The sequence below is a fragment of the Dryobates pubescens genome, chromosome 5 (genome assembly GCF_014839835.1).
Source record: "Dryobates pubescens isolate bDryPub1 chromosome 5, bDryPub1.pri, whole genome shotgun sequence".
In the NCBI taxonomy this organism is placed as follows: domain Eukaryota; kingdom Metazoa; phylum Chordata; class Aves; order Piciformes; family Picidae; genus Dryobates; species Dryobates pubescens.
The window spans coordinates 23,389,980-23,411,865 of NC_071616.1; the positions used below are offsets into that span (position 1 = coordinate 23,389,980).

General features: G+C 38.6%; 1 protein-coding gene across 13 annotated transcripts in view; it reads right to left on the bottom strand.

Annotated features, from left to right (window-relative positions):
• The window catches only part of MARK3 (microtubule affinity regulating kinase 3), a 62,878-nt gene that overhangs the window by 25,562 nt on the left and 15,430 nt on the right, over positions 1-21,886 (bottom strand). For all 13 annotated transcript variants that reach the window (XM_054161801.1, XM_054161797.1, XM_054161794.1 and 10 more), the window contains 9 exons: positions 18,394-18,447; positions 11,251-11,299; positions 10,405-10,470; positions 7,910-7,980; positions 2,512-2,568; positions 1,524-1,760; positions 1,321-1,440; positions 522-621; positions 114-226 (listed from right to left, as the gene is read on the bottom strand). In XM_054161801.1, the coding sequence (XP_054017776.1) occupies positions 114-226; positions 522-621; positions 1,321-1,440; positions 1,524-1,760; positions 2,512-2,568; positions 7,910-7,980; positions 10,405-10,470; positions 11,251-11,299; positions 18,394-18,447 (867 nt within the window). The remainder of the gene's footprint in view (positions 1-113; positions 227-521; positions 622-1,320; positions 1,441-1,523; positions 1,761-2,511; positions 2,569-7,909; positions 7,981-10,404; positions 10,471-11,250; positions 11,300-18,393; positions 18,448-21,886) is intronic.

Here is a 21,886-nt window from a genome sequence, read left to right on the forward strand (position 1 = left end):
CTTCTGTGCAGGAATGCAATGCCTATAATTACTGATTTAAATTTTGCTTCTTACTTCGCTAAGGACACTTTTCAACTCCTTTGTTTCTTTGCATTTGTAAGAATAGTATTTACCTCTGATGATTTTCTTCCTAGCAGCAAATATGTAGCTGTGATTTCATCGTATTTCATTTTACTGAGGGATTCTTGAATTTCTTCTTGAGAATATCCCATTCCTACCATAATATCTAAAAATAAACAAACATTCTATAAATGACAGAAACACTCTTGATGTTTAAGCTGTCTAAGTGTTTAAGTTCAAGAGAAAGAATGGAACATCTAAAGAATTAAACAGAACAATTAAATGTGAAAACATAAGCCTGATGAAACATCAATAGTAAAAAGACTAGTTATTTTTTTCCAAATGGCAAACAGAGCAGCAGAGGGCAAGGGGGGGAAATAAAAATAAATAATTAAAAATAATAATAAAATAATCACCCACATCATGTAAACAATACTATACTCTAAAAAATACTGGATTACCTATTCTTTTCTGGTCCGAGATGTCTAGTTCTGGTTCAACAAAAGGTTTAAGTTCATCCTCCTCATGCCCTGCATTGATCCACCTGTCCTTCATAATTTGCTGTAAAAGAAAGGATTTTGTTAGTACAGCACACTTACCAGCACAGACAACTCCCCTATCTACCAAACATTAAAGACACTTCTAATTTTCCTCTTCCAGAACAGGGCCCAGTACCTATTCAGTTTCGTCTTGCTCCAGTGAGGAGAATCAGCTAAGCACATCAAGCCAAGCTGCCTCCCAGTCAGCTGCATTCCAGCACATTGCTGAAAGCTACAAGCCTGTAACCAGAACAGAAGCAGTGCAACAAATCTGACAGCAGAGTTCAGTAGGTCCAGCCTTAACTATGGAAGTCTATGGTAGCCAGTATTGTCTTGGACTTTCTCCTCCTTGATAGTACAAAATGCAGGCAAAAAACAACAACATAACCACCTAGCAGCCAGTACTTCCAGTTCACACTTGAAAATGTGGTAAAATATCCTGGTGGATATCTATTAATACAGGAATCCACAAGGTAACCATCGGGAAAAGTTATATGACACATGCAATGTAGTGTCACATTAATTTTGAAAGTAACTATAGAATCAGGTGTTTTGTAACCCAAGTAAATAAGATCTTTAAAAAACTTGACATACTCAACACTCCTCCCAAACCCAATCCAAGTAACTAGTCACAAACAGTATGATAAGAAGTTAGAGCTCAAAAACGCAGTTCACAAAATACAATGTCTAGTTTTATGATGCATCTTATTTGTGCCATTACCTCTAGAGTGCCTCTTTTTGTTGGGTTTAGCACCAGGAAACGTTTGAGGAGATTTTCACAGTCTGTGGACATGTAGAAAGGAATCCTGTATTTTCCCCTTAACACTCTTTCTCTAAGTTCCTTAGGAACAGAAGAACAAGCAGTTTTAAGCAGCAAGTCACTTAAAACATCAGATAAACATGCCAAACACTGAGAAGACGCACCTTTAAGTTCTGCCCATCGAAAGGCAGAGATCCACTCACAAGAGTATAAAGAATAACACCTAAACTCCAAACATCTACTTCAGGTCCATCATATTTCTTCCCTTGAAAGAGTTCTGGAGCAGCATATGGAGGGCTGCCACAAAAGGTGTCCAGTTTATTTCCAACTGTAAACTCATTGCTAAACCCAAAGTCAGCTATTTTAATGTTCATATCTGCATCTAGCAACAGGTTTTCAGCCTGGAAAAGAAAGAATGGTTTTTAAGATGAACTTAAAATACTTGATTTAGAATGATATTGTTAATTTTTAATCAAAAGGCCGAAATAATGCTTAACACTCCTGCCTTGTAAGGCCTCTAGGTGTGCTTCAGTCTATCATTCGCATAGCCCCTATTTTAAAAGTCTCTGTACAATAGCTTCAGACTATGGCAGAAGTGTTTTCAAGTGATTGGTGTTTTTCTGTTGTGGGGGGCTTTTTTGTTGCTTTTTTGGTTTATCTTTGCTGTGTTGTTTGTGTCATTGGTTTTGGTTTTTGTAAGTTACACAGCCATGATACATTAAAGAAGTTATGTGGCTACTCTATTAATACAGAAAGAACAGTTTAAAGAAAGGATATACCATTTCATGCCAAACTACAAACAAGCTACACTTCAGTTTCATCACTGTAATTGATAATTCACTGTTTTAGACCAAAAGTTGTCATACATCTATCGAACTGACCTGTATCAGATTTGAATTCTGACCACAAGGTAAGAGGCTATCTTTCAGTAGCCACAGAAATTTGTATTTAAATGCCTTACAAGTCCTCTTCCTTTTATTTGAAATGGTTATATACTGTAAACACACTTCAAAGTTTGCTAGAACATTAAAACCCAAACAGAAACAACCAAAAAACCCCACAAACCCAGACAGCTTAATAAGCACTACAATAAAGATGACATCCACAGGTACAGAAGTAGACACACACACACTTCACACATTTTCCACTCACCTTGAGATCTCTATGAACAATGTGCTTTTGATGGCAATACTGCACTGCAGATACTATCTGGATAGAAAACAAGCCCAATTACGTAAGTGACATCTCAAAAAAACAGGAATTTTCATCAAAAAGTTCAATATTTACTACTGAAGCTGACATATACTTACCCACTCAGAGCTACATAGCCAACTACTACATTGACCACCAAATTTGCAAAAAAATTGCTTAATAACTTAGGTGTCTGTTATTTGATCTATTTGGTTTCTACTACACTTGAAAGAGGATTTTGTTTTTCCTGTGTGGCTAATTATAGACCAGTAGAAACAATGACTTTCAGAGAGGTTACTGAAGTATTTCCATTCTGATACTGTACACAGCTATAAAAGCTTTCCCTCTAGACTGATGTTTTAGAGTCTCTCTCCAAAGATGGCTTTTATGCTGCAGCATGGAGAAAAAAGGCTAAGAAACAAGTTTAGCTACTAGAAAAAAACACTGGGAAACAGCTTGTCAAAACTTGCACAGTGAGAAGCAACTACGCATCTGACAAAGGTATGCTGTCCAAGTGCATATGGTTTATGGCTTTTTTTTTTATACTGCAGAAGAGCAGCAAGCTCAATGGAAAAAAATCTCTAAGTCTCTCAAATGTAGTAGGATAATTTCTTCCATCGTAATTTCCAAACATCATTAAATTTTTCCTGCTTTTTATAGCAAAGCTATATGTAAGCTATTTGTACAGCACAGCATCCTAGCACATGCTTTACAGTCATAACCACTGCTGCAGAGCTCTGCATGTATGGAAAACCCAGGTAAAGTCTTATTATTACATGATCACTAATGTAGCCAACTGTATGCAGCTTACATGGTTTGAACTGAGGCAGATGTTATAGCTTCCTAAAGTATACGAAACTGCACGTAAAAATAATTTACTCTAACTGTGCTTAAATAACTGTATTAAGATTTCCAACACAGAAAGATGAGGTATCATTACTGTTCCAAGAAGTAATTAATGATGAGACTGCCCAGCTTAGCTGATGGATCCTTCTGTAGTGTAAGACACAATGCCACCGTACCTCCCAGTATTTTGACTCGGTGGAAGTCAAACACCTGACCTACCTATCAGTCACTTTTGCATTTGAAACCTAAGCACCAATGTTATGATTTTTGTACCCTTGTATTACCAAATTACACACATGCAAAAATGCCACCTTAGTGTATGAAAAGCTGCAATATTTCCATTCCCTACACTTTCTGTTTCTTCCTCTAGAGAAGAGGCACAAAAATGATCACAAGGCTGCAACACTTCTCCTACGAAGAAAGGCTGAGAGAGGTGGAGTTGTTCAGGCTGCAGAAGAGAAGGCTCCAGGAAGACCTTATTGTGACCTTTCAGTACTGAAATGGAGCCTACAAAAAAGATGGGGACAACACTTTCAGCAGAACCTGTTGTGACAGGACAAGGGGTGATGGTCTTAAACTAAAAAGAGGGGCTGATTTAGACTACTGTAAGGAAGACAATTTTTACTATGAGTGGTGAAACACGAACATATTGCCCAGAGATGCTGTACATGCTCCATCCATGGAAACATGTATGGTCAGGTTAGAGGGGCTCTGAGCACTCTGACCCTTTTCTACACAGTTCCTGATAAAAGAAACTGGGGACAAACAGTTAAAGCTGACCCTGTCCATGTCATGGGGGGTTGGAACTAAATGGTCATTAAGGTCCCTTCCAGTCCAAACCATTCTATTATTCCAAACTCCTACTTCAGTTTTTTACAGCTGCTGAAATAGACAGAGTGCTCCCACACCACTACTTGTATCATCCTTTTGGGTTTCCTTACTTTCTCTCTGATACCATTACTTTATTGACACAATTGCAAGCTCACTCTGCAGAGGCTCCGAAGGCTGACAGCATGATAAACACCTCAAAGTTTGAGATGGCAGAGACATGGCACTATAACCTCTCACTCCTAAACTGCTTTCACTGTGACTATCTAAGCACAGAAGGGCTTGCAGACAATTAAGTTTCCTTCAGAGATGCTTTTGAATTACTCTGCACAGCAAGAAACTAGCACAGAAACTGCAAAATTCAGTCCAATCTACATGGAAGGGAAATAATTATCAATGTCATACACATTACATTAAGGAGCAACAGTCAGAAGTTAATGAAAAACAGCACAAAGCATGGCTGCACTGGATTGACTCACTTTTGTTCTGTCTTCCCGCTTCAGCCCCAACCTGCTTGAGCGTGAGAAATCTGACAATGCTCTGCAGGTGGGGAAAAGTAACAGAAGACTTTTTTTTTTGCTAGAGATAACCATTGGAGCTTTGAGATATATTTCTTGGGAGGGATTTAAAAAAAACCAAAAATCTATATAATCACATATTTTAAAGAACAAGTTAGAGCAAGTTACCTGTAGGCAGAGAAACCATTCTTCATAAGGAATGAATGACAGAGGGATAGAAATACGACCTCTCAAGATCCTCGCCACACTGCCACAAGTTTGTTTTTTTTTTTTAAATGGAACACTGAAGTAAAGATGTATTTTGTGGAATTTCTACTCTTTTTCCCCCAATATCTGTCCTAACATCTACCAGCATTAAGATTTCCAAACTGCCTCTGCAGGGATACTGTGGGAAGACTGAAGGAGACCATTACCTAACTGGTTTCAGTAAGGGAAGAGAGGGGTTTTTGGGAGACCCTCTACCATGAGTCTTAGCATTGCATTTTTTAATTAATTCTTATCCAGATGGGCAGATTTTTTCTACAGAAGAGGAGTTAAGATTGAACCAGAGATGTTTGGAAATCTGTAACAGAAGACAAGGTGACACAAGAACACAAAACTTCCTGGATTTGAATTTCTCACACATGGCTGCACAACAGAAGTTTGTAATGTAGAACGCAGAGCACGGCTGTATTTTTAGTGTTTCTACACTCTGCCGTGGTCCTTGTCAAGCGTGACTGGAATAATAGGATCACTGCCTTCTACATTCTTTTTTCCTGCTAAAACCTTAAGTATGTGTAACAAATTATTTTTTTCCTAACAAGCAAAAAGAGAATTACCAAATTCTGCTCTTTACTTGCTCCTGAGGAACTGCCTTCTCAGATAAAACACAAGTGTTTGATCCAGAAATCACATCTACTCAAAGAAGAAACATGATCTGAAGACACAACATAATACAACCTATTGTAAGAATTAAGCTCAATACCATGGCACAACTGTTTCTTCAGTTTAAACAGACCTAACATCTGTTAAAATAGTTAACAAAGTGAAGAAAAACAAAACCAAACAACTATGTCTTAAGTCCCTATCTAACCTAAGAACAGCTGTACTCAATCAGATAAAAGGCTTCCAGAGAGCATTCTCCCTCCACAAATGGCTAAAAGTTATACCAAGTTATTCTGGAACTACAATAAGGTGAAATGAATAGCTTTATGACTCGTATACTTGGTAACATGTAGTTTCCTTTGACACTGTCCTATAGCTAGAGTCCTAGTGTCTAATAAATACCAAGCTCTGATCAAAGTTGTTTCTGTCTTGTGCACATGCTCTTCTCTCTGGCAAAGCACAAATGAGCTCATGCTATAGCTTCTCTCCTTGGATTATTACTTGGCTTTTCTCTTCCCCCCCCTCCCCAGGTGCTCATGCTTTTGAAGCTCTCAAGAGCATCACATCTTTGAGATCAAAATCTTCTAGAAGTTGTTGAGCTTGGTGGCCAGGACAGCAGCTGTTGAATGAGGAAAGAACAAAGCTGCCTGTGCCAGGAGACAAGACATACAAGAAAGTTAAAACATACTCTATGCATTTCAGTGGATCACAGAATGAGAGAGATTGGAAGGGACCTGTGAAAAGGCCCTGTGAAAATCATCTAGTCCAATGCCCCTGATACAGTGGGATTTACTCACAGGAACATGTCCAGGTGGGTTTTGAATGCCTTCAGGGATGGAGACTTCACACCCTCTTTGGGCAGCCTGCTCCTGTGCTCTGCCACCCTCATAGTAAAGAATTTTCTTCCTACGTTTATGTGGAACCTCCTGTATTCCAGTTTGTGTCCACTGCCCCTTGCCCTGTCACTGGACAGCACTGAAAAGAGTGTGGCTTCATCCTCCTGACATTTGCCCTTTATATATTTATAAGCATTAATGAGAACCCCCTGCCTCAGTCTCCATTCAAGTGAGGGCACCTATCTCTCTTTAGAAACAACATTCTGCCTACTTGAGTACAAAAAACAAGAGGAAAAAAAGCACTGAAAATCTGAAGTATGTGAAAATCAACTTTTGATGGGTCAGATACTCAGTTCAGAGGGTAACAATTGTTTTTGAAAAATGAAGTTGCGTATATCCTGTACTACCCACATTACCCCATAAAACTAAGCACTAAGTATACCTGTAAAACATGTTTGACCTGTTTTCACTTAAAGGGAAGATGAATTGTTTGGGGGGAAGGTAATTTTGAACAAACATGAAATTCCAATAGAATTACTGCAAGATATTTTTCCACACAGCTCCTGATAAAAGAAACTGAGGACAAGGAGCAGCAAGCCATACTAGTAGAAGTTTTCAATATTCACATCAGAGAGTGAAGAAAATCCTCTCAAGTTACTCTGAAGCTCTTCAAGCAACATTACAGAGAGCAAGGCAACAGCCTGAGATTTAGAAGAGATGGCTGAAGTAGGAACGGCTGCTGCACAACCCATCACATCTACTCCAACACAGCACAGAAATACACACAAGAAACCCTCAGTCATAAAGGGAAGTTTGATATTTATTACTTTTTACAATATTATCTAGGCTATCCAAGTGACCAAAGACATGGAAATAACAGAAGCAAACAACAGAAAAAAAGTAAAGTCAGATCTGCAAATGAAAGTCTATACGCTACACAAACAGAGATTTGGAAATGCTTTTTACAGATCTATGAAAGTCTCTGCAGTGGTAGTATATCCATCATAAAGAAAACTAGAGAAACTACTTTTCTATGACTTTTAGAGCAACTGTTAATCTTTTCATACAAGTGGATGGATGTGGACTGATCCCTGTTACATACACCACCTGCATTCTGAAACTGGCCTGTTTCATTCAAGTAACTTCCAAAATGGTACAGACCAGCTAAACTAAGGATTTATGAGATCAGTCCAGAGGAAGTTCATTTTGCAATGGAGTGCACTTCCAAATAGCACAGACACTGCATTCTGGCACTCCTGGATACCCTGACACAGTGCTAAAGAAACTAGCACCACTGAATGGGTTACTAACCCCCTCAAAGGACTACTCTAACCAAAGTTCTTCCCCACTCAAGGACACAAGTCCACAACATGCTAAACAACGTGAAAGACAGATGTTTTACTCAATTTATCATTAAAAACAGAGAACAGAGAGTGGAAAGCTGATATATAGGAACATTATACATACCTGTCTAAATTTAGCTCTGGCCTCCTTTTCCTTCATTCTTCCATGTGCAACCAGATAGTCAAACACTTCCCCTACAATTCAATAACAAGACAAAATAATTCTAAGTTCAGAATCTAGATACTCCTCACTAACAGCTGCCCACAGCAGCTTCACTGGTATGACTGAACTTCAAGTTCATGATTACAGGTTAGCTCAAGCAAGGAACAACTGCTATGTAATTAACTATACCATCATCTCCTATACAAGAAAACAGTGAGACTTCATGAATGACTAGATATAGACAAGAAAACCATCCCAAACATTTCCTTCCAATTATTTACGATAGAAAGTGAGCAGCATACTTCTGTTTTATAAAGATGACATGTGCCTCTTCAGACTCTCACAAAGGTTTCTTTTGCCCAACCACCACCACCACCACCCTCCTGAAAACAACAAAACCAATCACTTAAAAAAAACTCCCCAAAACAACCCCAAACCCCCCAAACAAACAAACAGCTTCACATATGAGAATGTATAATCATAGTACCAGCACTAGAATTTTTTCTTTGTGCAAATGTATAAAATTGTTCTGACCAAACCCAGAAATCTTAGCTTTAACTTAGGCTTGGAAGATACACTGAGAAGGATAACTCCTGAACAACCTCAAAGTTCTATGGTTGTGGATGACTGAAGGAGATTACTAAAGATCTGATGTGTTTTGATTTTATCCCTTTAATCAATTCAGTCATTTTACAGCATGTCACAAACTACTGTTTTGGCCCATTGAACTACTTGACATGTTTGTGAGAGCACGGGAGATTTGCTTTAACAAAACCCCTTAGTCACATACGTAAGAACTCCTAAAAACACAGACTAGTTTAAAAAAAATTCTTCACTAATATGCAGAATTAAACTTTAGAGGTGGATCATATATCTAAATATTCTCTGCTAAACAAGAAAATATTGTTTTGTAGTTAACTGCCTCACAAAGGAAGAGCTGCGTCACTACATTTTTGAAAAGAAGCAACTCCACCAAACTCAAATAAAATAGAAAAAACCAAACACCCAAACCTCAGAGTCATACAGCAGGGAAAGCAGTAACTGATCAATCTGAGCAAATGCCAGGATTTTTACAAAATAGCTTTCCTTGCTTCCTTCCCCCTGCAGGGTTTCATTTAATGATTCACTCAGGTAACTCACAGCTCTCTTTGAAAATTTTGATGGAACAAACCTGAACACTTCTTCACAATTCAGGGAAAGGAACAACAGAAAAAGAATTATCCCAAATTAATGCAAAGTATTGCAGTTGTAGCTGCAGTTTCTTTCATTCTGCAGCCACAGAGTTCATATGTATGATGCAAGATCAGTACTTTGATAAAGAGAAAATATGGGAAACTGATGCCTGCCACTGAAACTAACAGCCACTCCCGTCTTGCGCAACACGGCATATGCAAAGGGTACAGCTCACGGCCTTGTACACCAGCACAGCATGCATCTCTCCGTTACACTACGAAAGATCCTCACTGCTTTAGAGAACTGCTGGACTTTCTACCTCCTAAAAGCTAATCACTAGATGGCAATAGAACTTCGCTTTTAACTCTAGTAGCATCAAACAGCACAGAGATGGCTCCACAAATACCTGTACTAACCAGTATTTTAACAACTTTGTTTCTGTTTAGACAAATCTTGGCTGAATATTTCAGGGAGCTGCTAGAAGAAAACATAGGCAGGTAATCATCATTTGTAGTAATTAAACCACACCACCTAATGTCAGAGTCCAATGCTCATTTTCTCTGACCCAAAGAAGTCTTTGCACCTCCCTCTCAAAACTAAAGTATCAGCTATGTGAGACTCCCAGCTGCTGATACCGAAGGGTCACATTGACAGGCTGAGTGCTATTAGATTTTAGCCAGCAAGGAGTAACTTAAGCCCAAATATCTTAATTGTAGCTCTGGTGAAAATATTTGACACTGCATGATGCATGATTTTACCCTCCCCACCACAATAAATAATGAATGTTTGAAGCTCCTCCTCAAATGGTGTAAGCTTCAGTCTAACAATTCTTAGCAGTAGAAGGTCTGTGATTAAGATAGGCAAATATCAACATGAAAACTGGACGCTGCAGTACTCGTCAGAAATGTCTCATCTGAACGTGTTTTTTACCCACTATTTTACACAAAATAGGACACCAGAGGAAGGGAGCTGAAACAATCAGTTGAGAAAGTCAGCATTTGTTACAGACAGGAAGAATTGATGACTGAATATAGATTTACATTGCTTTTGACTTGTGAAAACAAGGCAAATGTTACCAAGCTGCAATAAATTCAAACGCTGGTTTTAAAAGTTATAATGAATTATATTGCCCAAAGAAGTCCCAGAGAATATTAAATATTTTACTTAATATTTTACCTTATTATGATATTAATATTTGCTTTTTAAAAAATGGTAAAGAAAACAAGTGTTTTTTCCACTTGACAGTTTGTTTAGATTTCTTATCACATCAGAGAGGTACTTACCCCCACTTGCATATTCCATTATTAAATAGAGAGTTTTTTCAGTTTCAATGACTTCAAATAGTTTCACTAGAAAAGAAAGCCATTTAGTAATCCGTTAACTGCTTGCAGAAGAATCATATTAGCACCACACACAATTCTGTCACAGAAAAACACCCGCAGTTGTTTGTTTGCTGCTTGACAATGTCAGTAATTACTGTAAAGAGGCTTTTTCTATCTAACATTCCTAAATAGAAAATACTGTAACACATTCAGTCAGCTCACACAGAACACTTTCTCCAGAAACAACACTTTGCTGCTGTTACATGGGAAAAGCAACTAGATTAAGCAGAACTTCCACATATTTGAGCATCAACAATAGCCATTTTTATGCACCAAACTAGCATACATGGTGACAAATGAGTTGTCATTTTGCAGACAGTCCTGCAACAACACATGATTTAAATGTATAAATCCTGAACAATTTCTTGACTTGGGCTTGGTATACATTTACTTTCAATTGAGAAGCTGAATTTAGTCAAAAATCAGTATTGTACTTAGAAGGACCAAAATTATCAATTACCTATGCAAATAAGTTTTGTGGAGAGATCAAAACATTTTTGCTTGGTTTGGCTTTGGGTTTTGCTTGATTTTTTTGTGGTGGTTTTTGTTTGTGTTTTTGGTTTTTTAAAAATGTTTTAAAATTTTTTTTGTTTGGGTTTTTTTTTATGTACACAGTACTGAAAAGTATTTATCACTGCTACTTTACAGCAAATTAACAGAATTTTTTTTAAGGTCATACCACAATTTAATCAGTGAAAAAGCTCGTATTTCTCCAGAGTCAGAAATTATGTGAAAGAAATAAAGTACCTATATTTGGATGATTTAAGATCTTCATTATTCTTACTTCTCTAAAGAGCTGAAATAAACATAAAACATGAAATAAGTTAATGAAACAGCTAACAGCCATTATTCCTAAAGCCTGATCACTTTGACAAACACAAAAGGTAAACATTACTATTAGTATTTCAATGACATTCAATAAGCACTTATTGAAGGCAAGAGTTAAGGGCCTACTTCTTTCCATTGAAAAGACCCACACATATCTGCAGTGGTAAGTGCTCTTAACTCTATGGTTTGCAGACTTTTGGGGCCAGAAGACCATTATGAGCCCACACATCTTGCTGACCACTGCATCTCCACACCATCTTTTCTCCTCTTCACAGAAAATACTGTTTTCAGAATGTGTGAACCACCACCCCCAAGCACCTTTTAAAGACCACCACGCTACATTACTAGCATGTATCTACCTCTCTTTGGCAAAGCCATGGAATTACTGTGCAACAACAGGAATTCACAGGTTAAAAATATCAGGTACTTTATATCACACCAGAAGTGTATTATACAACTACTCCATCAAGGAGCAAATGTTAAGGAGAGCTGGGGAGACAAGGCTACCCCTTGGCCCTTCATAAGTATTCCTGCAGTGTGACTGAGGCATAGTGGCATCAGCTCCTGGGTTTGTCACTGCAGCTCCACTGTTTCACTGCCAGACATTCAGCCTCCATGCCTGCTCAGCCAGTACAACACACTGAATGTACTAGTCAAAATTAATAGGGCAGAACACAAACGGTGGTTTCCTGACCCCAGCAGCCATTATTTCAGGAGTACAGACTCAAAGAGATCAGCCTGCTCCCACCCTCTCCTCACCATTCACCTTCCCATGCAACAGGATTGGACCACTTCCCTTAATGCAGCACTGGTACTAACCCAGAGAGATGGCACAAGGTCCAGGAATGAGTTTAACAGAAAACACTGAACTCACCAAATAAAACTTCTCCATCTTTAAGTTTCCTATTATAGCTCCCTAGCCCACCCCAGCACACCCATTTTGGCAGGATAGGTGGTAGTTAAGAGAGTACAACTGCCCATGTCAAGCTGCAGGGGTAACACCAACAGGGTTACATTCAGAGAGCACATACTGACTGTAAAAAAACACTTCTTCCACTCCTTGCTCCCCTAACCAATACACATGTGAAGAGAGTTTTGCCTGAGCAGTTATTTCCACTGAGTTCAACTTTGCCTGTCACACAGTAAACTGTCCTCCTGTAATTGGAGAATAACATGGGAATGACATTTAACAAGTACGTGAAAGAACAGCTTATTACTGACCAGCTATTATTTTCACCTCTGAAAACTGGTACACAAAAGAAAATTATGCAATGCACATAAATCCCTAAGTCTAATACTAAAAATGCCATGGGTGTTGTTACTGCAGTATAAAACATTGCTTATAATGAAGTTTTAATAGCAGTTCTTGTCCCAAAGAAGACCCAAGACAAAAATTACTCCAAAACCCCAACCCTGAAGTGCCAATACTACTGACTTCTGAAAAGCCTAAGAATTACCTTTTTAGACAGTACACCACACAGCAGTCCACTGTGTCACTGGTTTTCCTTTGCAACAACTCCCATGCCAGCCCAAGACCCCAGAGGGTTGCCATTCTTAACTCTTGATTATTTTCTAACAGCATGCTTCAAAAAGCTGGAGTAATCAAGAGGTTTTATTACAAACCTAACACCTACTTGTACAGAAATATCACTAATGTAACATATTGAAATTAATGTAAAGAGACTGAAGCAGAACAGAAGTCCACAGCTCCACAGGAATGCAAACTTGGGAGAAACAGAAAGAGTTCTGTAAATAACAGGTAACAGCACTGCTATTAATGACAAGGGAGCAAAAATTGCTGCTGCAATATTTGCCTTAGGTCAGATTTCAGATAAAAGTGAAGACATTTAATATGTCTACATGTATTACTAATGACTCAAAAATCTGTAGGTGCACTTACTCAATAAAGGCAGAAAAGTGAAATATAGGAAATGAACAGAAAACAAGAAGAAAGAGTCCACAAAACAAAATTCTTGTGTCTTTTTATGCAACAAAATGCTTTCTGGTATTTCTGTAAAGACCAAGATTTGTGGAGCAATCTTTACTGCATTGCTCAACAGACCTTCGGCCCCACACTACAGCCACAGCTGTGAATGGCACTACACGAACAGAAAGTAAACCCAGTTTTCATAATGATTTTCATTATCTTATTATCCAGGTCTGTGCCTGACACTTCACTAGACAACAAGCCACTTAAATCAGGACTGATTGAGCCAGGACACTTTTGGTCTTGCAAAATAAGAGTTTCAAAAACTATACATGCATTTTTAATTCCTCCCCGCTCCCCGAGTAAGCACACTGACTTTTTAAACAAACACACACCCAAACACCACCACAACACTTATTCCTGAAGCTTTTCCATATATCATTAAACATGGTCAGCCATTTCTCTCTCTCTCTCTGATCATCATAAATTTAAAAGCAGTTGAATCTATAGTTTTGAGGGTTTTTTCCCTATTTTTCATTCATCTCAGCTGAACTGGCACAGAATATATTCTGGATACTCCACTAGCATTTTCAATCACAGCTTATATAACTGAAAGCCTCTGGCCAGCTTTTAAAGTTCTGAATACAGTTTGTGTAATTTGCTCTCCATTGATCACTGGTATCTTCCACCCCCAATACTCAGATAAAGCCTCCTGGGCCAGGCTCTCACCAAGGGCAGCTCCACTGCTGCAGACCTTGGCTGTTATTCAGCCATTAGCCTACTTATCACCTCACCCACCTAAAAAAAAAAAAAACAAAAGGTATGTTCATAGGATAAGTATGGGAATACAGCCTCCTCTTGTAATGGGTGCCACCAAACAAGAACAGTCAACCAAGGGCAACACAAAATGAGACCGCTAAAAATCACAACATCATCATGTAAATGAATATATTAATTTTTTAATTTTTTTTTTCAAATATGCTATTTGGCTGGAGATAGCTACTTCCTCCATTGTACACTGCACAACTTGATGGTCTGCTGTGATAGTCAGGCTCATATCACATTTTGGCCTGCTCTAAATACACCATTGGTCCACAAGATGACTACTCTGCGTTACTAACCCAAATGAAGCATGTCAAAAGTAGCTTCTAGGTGTGAGCCATTTGTTGAAGTGGGCAACTAGAAACAAGCTTTTAAAAAAAATACTCTTTTTGTCCCAGAGGAAATGAAAAATAAATATACTTGAGAATAGGATACAAGTACCACCAAATTCTTTATCGCTATTTTAGTTAGAGATAAATATATGCTTCAGATTTTGGATTGTGCTCCTCTAGTCATTTCACATCTTATGTGTGGCATTATGACACAGAGAGCAACTTCCACAGGGATGTCTGCAAATGCTTCACACTGTATTGTAGTCTATTTCTGAAGGAGGAATACAATTTAAGTCTTCATACAACTTTCACACACCAAGCTGAAAAAGTATTTCCCAAATTTTGTCCTCCCAAAATATTATGTGCATCAGCTTCTAGCAAATGAAGTAGTAATTATCATCACATAGTCAAATTTACTGCAAACAGGGAGGTGTGATAAAAGCCCACACAACTGAACTTCTCTGCCTCAGGAATACAGCAGCAGCAGACGTAACGTCAGAGGACATAACGATAAGTTTCTCAATATGGAAAATAAATTTCTTGGTTCAGGAACTTGTCACAGTGAGACCATAAAGGAAGACATCCAACTGAAAACTCTGCTTATGATTTCAATTTCTAAATAGAAATTTAAAACTACTCCCAAGTTGGTGAACAGCTCATTTTCCATCAACAGGAGCTCTACAAATGTTTCTAGGCAAAGACAAACATCCTCAGTCTGCCAAACAAATGGCTTTCAGCTTTGTTGTGGTCTGGTCCTTTGACTGTAAGCCATGTTAGATATGGGGAATTACATGTAATTAATGCTGCTAGCTGACAAACTGGGTATAAAAAACCCTAACAAACCACCAATGGAAGCACAGACACATACTGAGTAATAATCAGTACACTTGTCAGATGTGGAGCACCAACACATCCAGGAAATAATCCCCCAAAGCATGGGCTTTTCATGAGATGTTGAAACAAGCCAGATTAAGCTTGACCAGTATATTAGGCTCCTCCTGATAACCACTCACTGAAATATGCCCTACATATAATTAGGAGCCTCAAGCAGGAAGCCTTTACACAATACAAGTTTGCCTCAAAGAAACCACAACTTGAAAATAGGGGGGGGGGGAATTATTATAAACAAAAAAGCCTGGATGTTTTAAATTCTCATCCCTTTCTTTCAGTTTTTAACATACTGATTGATACTTTCAGAAAGGACATAGGACCTGAACCATGTTAAAACTGATGTTTAAGAACTCTTAAATGCTTTAACCAAAAAAAAAAGACCAAGACATCTGCACATAATGAACAAAAACATTCAGCTGAGGAGCCAAGTTCTAAAAAAGGAAAATGGAAAGTCCTTTAGTGCTATTACATGAACCTGACAGAAAAAAAGCACCCAAGCATACAATGACAGTGCTAATTCAAAACGAAAGAAATAAAATTTTGAGGGGGGTGGGGGTCTAAGAGGAAGTCAGCTACTGTAGCATCAGCACTTGTTTCCAGCAAGACCAATAGTCACTGGAACTGGGTACACAAACATTTGTGGAGAACAGTGACTATGACTAACAGCACCAGCATGGGTAAAAGGCTCTCAGAATCCTCATTTTGTTAAAAATAGGGAAGGACTGCTTACAGTTTCCTCTTTGCTAAGCATGAGTAGCAGAGTAGCAATCAGGTCCTACAACAACAGTTAGGAGTAGCTGCATGTGGCTACCGCAGACTTCCTCAGCAGCAGACAAGAAACTTGACTCTTCTGAAAAACTGTGCTGCTGAACACTGAGCTGTAAGGACGGCAGCCGCCCAGAGCTTACTGACAGGGCATACCAAGAATTACTGCTCCAGAAAGCAAAGCAAGTCCTTAACAAGGTTAACTTCTTCCTGGCAGCTGAGGTATCAGTGTGGAAGATGCGATACAAGGAAATCAGAACCGGCAGCCTAAATCACCATTTGCTTCCTCACCTAAGGGTTTGCAGCTCCACTGCAGCTGAGACACTGTATACCACACCCTCTTCTGGGCACAGCCCTTCCCTCCCCACCATACCTCAAATATTTTATCACTCTGTCCAGAACTGCATGATCACAAGCACTTCCATCTTAGCTTCCCCTGTATCTACAGGTCACCTGTGCAGTTGGCTTCAAACACACTGAAGGCTATGGCAATGCTGACAGTGCTTGGGGGAAAAGGGGCAAGAGTTTGCAAAACTGCCAAGTAAGGTGGTGTGCATTCACTCTGCTTCTTATGACAGACAGGCATTTAAAGAAAATTTACTTTCAATTTTTAAATTCACAACACTGATATACCTTGTGAAATATTTTTCTGGGCTTGTGTAACAAATGAGCTTAGAGAAGAGAGCACAGTGGCAACCTCCTGCCACAAATTTGATCTGAATTCTACCCTATTATTCTTCCAGACTCTTATTTTAAGAAGCCCATCAGTAGACAAGACCGATTTACAAATTACACTTCATAATCTAGTTTTATAAATGGCAACTAAAAACAGTATTACAACAGAGACATGAGTAGACACAGAGCAGACTGAAACCCAGGAATCGAAGAGTCAACATGCACACTGCCAGCTTGTGGCCTTGCTAACTGAACACCTGTGACTTGTAAAAGGTTTGCTTTGTACCCGAATACAAGCTCAAGCTAGCATTAAGTCCCAGTCTCAAGATAACACCATCTGATGGATTGAGACTTCATATTTTTGTCTGAATACATGGCTGCTCTATTTTTCTCTGGCCATTCTTTCCGTGCCCTGACCCCTCCCCTTCATATCACACAGCTTCTTTTCCTCTTCCAAATGCTTCAAGAATGTAACATTTTCTTCAAGTATTCCAAATTGCATAGATCTGCCCCCAAATCGACTTTATCTAATCCATCATTATTACCTAATATGTATTTAATGTCTTCCCTGCTTACCCAGAAATTACCAATAACCTCAGGGATTAAGATGAAAAAAATTCTGAGAAAACTGGAACTGCATTTTATCTACTTTTATCCATCCTACAGAGTCAGTAGGAGCTGCTACCTGCTCAAACAGAGCCTTTCTTTTACATGTTCTTTGCCTCTCAACCAAACCATTCAATATAAGAACTTGGGTGCTTGTCCAATTTACTTTTGCACCATTCATTTTGATAAAACCATTCTGTCACATGATCATTTTAGCATTTGAATAAAATCAAAATGTGTGTATTTTCCAGTTTACTCTGAAAATACTATTTCATTTTGTTTGCAGGTAAATCCTGATTATTCTCTTGTTCAAATAGAAACATTGTAATGAGATTTTTTTATTGAAGTACAAAAAAAGTAAATACAAAACCTTTGACGGCAGCACTTAAAAGGACATAGTTTGAAAAGTCTGAGGTAAAAGTGACATTTAAATGTACTTCCTGCAGGCACTCCAAAGCAGACTGGCTTGCCTGACGAAAGAGTAGGATTTATCACTACTTACTAAAATAGATAAGGCAATACAACTGAAACAGCACATTAAACATTTAAGGCTAGAGGGAAGAAACCACAACAGCCATGCCCCAATTTGTTCCATAAAACTGCATCACCTTTTCTGCTGCAAACTACATGAAAGGCATGGATACTGCTCGGCCTTCAGTCCAGAGGCAGTATTTTCACAGCCAGTTTAAGAGGACAGAACACAAGCTTTCTATTTGTACACTTAAAAAAATGACCAGCAGGAAGGAGACATGGGGGCATGACACCAAACCACAAATGTCCTCTCTATAGGGTTGCTTGGGAGACAAAGGAAGCAGCTAATATCACTGTTTATCTCAGTTTATAGCTCCGTACAAGTTCATCTTGAACTACTGTAGGGTTATCAAAAGTATCAGTTACAAAACTAGTTATTAAATACAGTAGTCAGATGTGTGCAAGGTATGCAATGCCTCGGATTCTCCAACACAGGCATTCAAGGTTAATGGAGGAAGGTAGTGAAACAAAACAAGTTGCAATACAGTGCAAAGATTAAATGTAAAAACCTACCTTTTGTAGACTAGTTGGGTTCAGCTGCGTTTTGTCAATTATTTTTATGGCAACCTAAAGGAAGAGTTCATAATCAGTATGTTCCACATGAACTATGGAGCATTATTATATGACAGTCAAATCCTCTAACCGAAATTGAAAACACAAAAATTACACAAAAATCACTCAAGTTTCTTCAGCAAATTACATACTTGTATTTAAACTAAAAACACTTGAAATTAACTGCTGAAGAGTCATTTACATCTACTGCAACAAACTAAACAAGAATGGAAAAAAAATACTGTATTTTAAGCTTAGAGAGACAAGAAGCTCACTTAAATCTTCTGCTTGACATTAAGACCCATTAGTGCAGTGGAAGCTCCAACACCACACTGTCCTAATATAGTGTGTAAATGTCTGTAGGCACCCTGCTCTCTAACTACACAACAGTTTACATACTACTGACTGGGCATTCATATTTTGTGAAGATGCTTCTGAAAGCAAAGATTTAAGAGAAACTTGAAAGTAGTTCCACACTTATTTTGCAAGAACTAAATTAACCTTTGGAAACTCACTAAATATCTGCACCAATTTGCTCCCTGATGGATATGAAAAGAAATGCCACTTCTGCACAAAAATCCATTGCAATACAATTTCACTCCTTTACTGGTTCTCATCTTTTCAGTAAATACTACACAGAAATACTAAAGAACAAAATTAAAATCTTCACATAATAATCAAAAGAAATTTAATACCATGCTAACTAGTCAGAACTTGAAGAATTGAGGCAATGAATAGGTTCAGAGATGAGCTTCAGTGCAATGCAATTTGGTTAAAGGATGTTAGAACAGGAAATGGGAATCTTTCTTGAATTACATGCCAATTGGTATTTTTCTTTTCTAAATTAGAGACTAAACATACCAGAAGAAGTGCTGCAGAAGCCAAGGAGATGGCTCCTCTCAAAGAGGCAAGATGCTGCAACCAAGCTGTTAGTAATACCTCACTGGTGCAAACCAAAGGCTTTCAACTTCTCTTGAATTTTTGGCTCAAACAGTAGAGGCTACTCTTGACACCACAGCTCCCATTTCTCTACACTGTTTTGTGCTTTGTCATTTCATTAACTTGGGGCTGGCAAAGTTTGCATCAAAGCAAATTTATATCCTTACATTCACGTGCAAAATCATGATGGAGAGTGCAAGAGGGGAACACCGAGTAAATGCTTGGGTGCATCACAGAATTATATGATGGGTATGTGTTTCCTGAAATCAAGATTGAAGATTTTGCGCCCTTCTACATGCAGGATACAATGAGATGTCACCAAGAAGACATCCAAGTATTCTTTTGCTTTAGGGAACATTTTCTTCTAAGGTATGCTACTGAAATCAAAGATCATTATTTCCTGAGGCAAAATTCCATTGCAAAACCTTGAGAAATCACTTTAAAAATACAAACAAGAGATGAACACATTAAGCAATAGGTATTTTTATATTAGCAGTTGTGTATGAAACCAAGACAGATTTTTATCTCTACTATTATGCCTCTTGAACTATTGTCATGAAAGTAACAAAGTTATTCACTTCCAGCAATCTCTCATACATGCTGGACATAGAGCGGCTGCTGCCTGTCAGCAGCAGATAATCTTATTTGAAAGTCACCTGTTGTCCCAAGACTACTCATGCCACAGAAAATGTCTGTGGCTTGGTAGCACATTTCACTCAGAAGCTGCACTTTGTGTTCTGAGATGTAACAGTATGGTCAGCCTTTGAAGGACATAAAACTCGTTTCAACCCCTGAAGTCTAAAGGCATTTGGTTCTGGCAAAATACAGCTCCTCTTTCTCACTGTGCATTGGTGCCAGATGAACAGAGACGTCTGTAACACAAGCAAACAAATTCAGCCCTGGAGACACAGGGAAGTACACACTTCAGTTTTCTGACATGCAGACTCAGACTTCTTCAGTGCACTAATTATAGCCTTAAAGGCAGAATGAATGCAGAGAATTCCTATCCACATGAACACTGAGAGTACATGTCAATACCGAGTTTGAGACCTCAAACCTCATCAACATAACAGGGAGCAATTTGAGGTGCCTTGAGCAGGTTTTCAAATCACACGCAAAGGGAGCCTGCCCTCAAGAATAGTTCTCAAAAAGCCTGAGAAATAACTTCTTCTATTTTACTAAGCACAGTTAATAAAGCATCAAATTGCCTTTCAAAGCAGAAACATTACTCTCTTTACACAAAATTAATCTGGAACAGTTTCAATTATTGTGTGCTGGGGCCAATGTTGGAGGAATGCAAGTCCACCTATGCTGTCAGACTGCACCATCAGCCATGATACGCTGTGTGACTCTTAGTAGAATTAAAATTAACTTTGCTTCCACTTTTCACAGTAACATGACTTAAAACATTAACTCTGTTCAAGTCATGTAGGAGAAAAGTGATCAAAAGTTGAGGCACTGAGCAAACTGGCCAAACTGTTACTTTTCAGAACCTGTTCCCTCTCTTAAATTTCACTTTTTCCAAGGGCAGCACAGAAAGATGGCAAAAGATTCCTTGGAGTGACACTTGGATCCTGAAAGAATCCTATCTTGCTAGGAAACTTCAGCTTCCTGGCTACTAACTGAGCACATGCCTTCAGTGAACAGAAGGGATACATGTATTTTTGGCTGCAATTCCAATAACCTCAGTAACACCAAAAGGTAGTTTTATCTTTTAGATTAATTTTGGCAAGCATGCAAAACTTGCCAGAGGAAATAACCTTTGGTAGATTACCACAGAAAATACGTGGCATAGAGTCAAAGAATTAACAAAAGCAGATTTACAACAAAGATTCTTGGTTTCAAAAGGGCAGACGGACTACAAATAACACTTTCCTGGACAAAGAACCTTGAAGGACTGTGTTTCCAAACATCAGCTGTAGTGCAGTGGAGCTAACCCTCCCCACCCTAACTGCAGTAAGCAGAGTGCCACGCACTACTTGGCATGACAATTCAACTCCCTCAAATTAGGCTGTTGTTCTAATCACCCCACAAAGGGCTGAACATTTCTCCCTTTCTGTCATCTGAGGCTAGAGTCTCATCATACACCTTGCAACCACGCTGCAGATGAAGATGAGAGTCCTGGACCTTACTCCAATTGGGAATATGAAAGCTGCACCTCAAGCAACAGGAAAATTCATACTGCAACTATGCTAGAAGAATGCTTGAACATACATAACCTTCCCCCCAGGGAGCAACATGAAAAATGTTGATCTGCATGATTTAGAAGTTAATCAGCACAGAGACCTAAAGAAGGAATTGTCATAAAAGTGAAACTGAACTGGACACTTAAAAGAACATTAAGAAAAGCCTCACAGATAAGAAAGAGTAAACAGGATCCAAATACTGCAAGGATACAGCATAGATGAAAACTCATTTGAGCTTGACTCGTAAAACTAAGCATTTTACTCTAGACTTTGGTACGTAAGTTGGACAAAAAGAATAGGAACAAAGACAAGAGAACCAGCAGGAATGA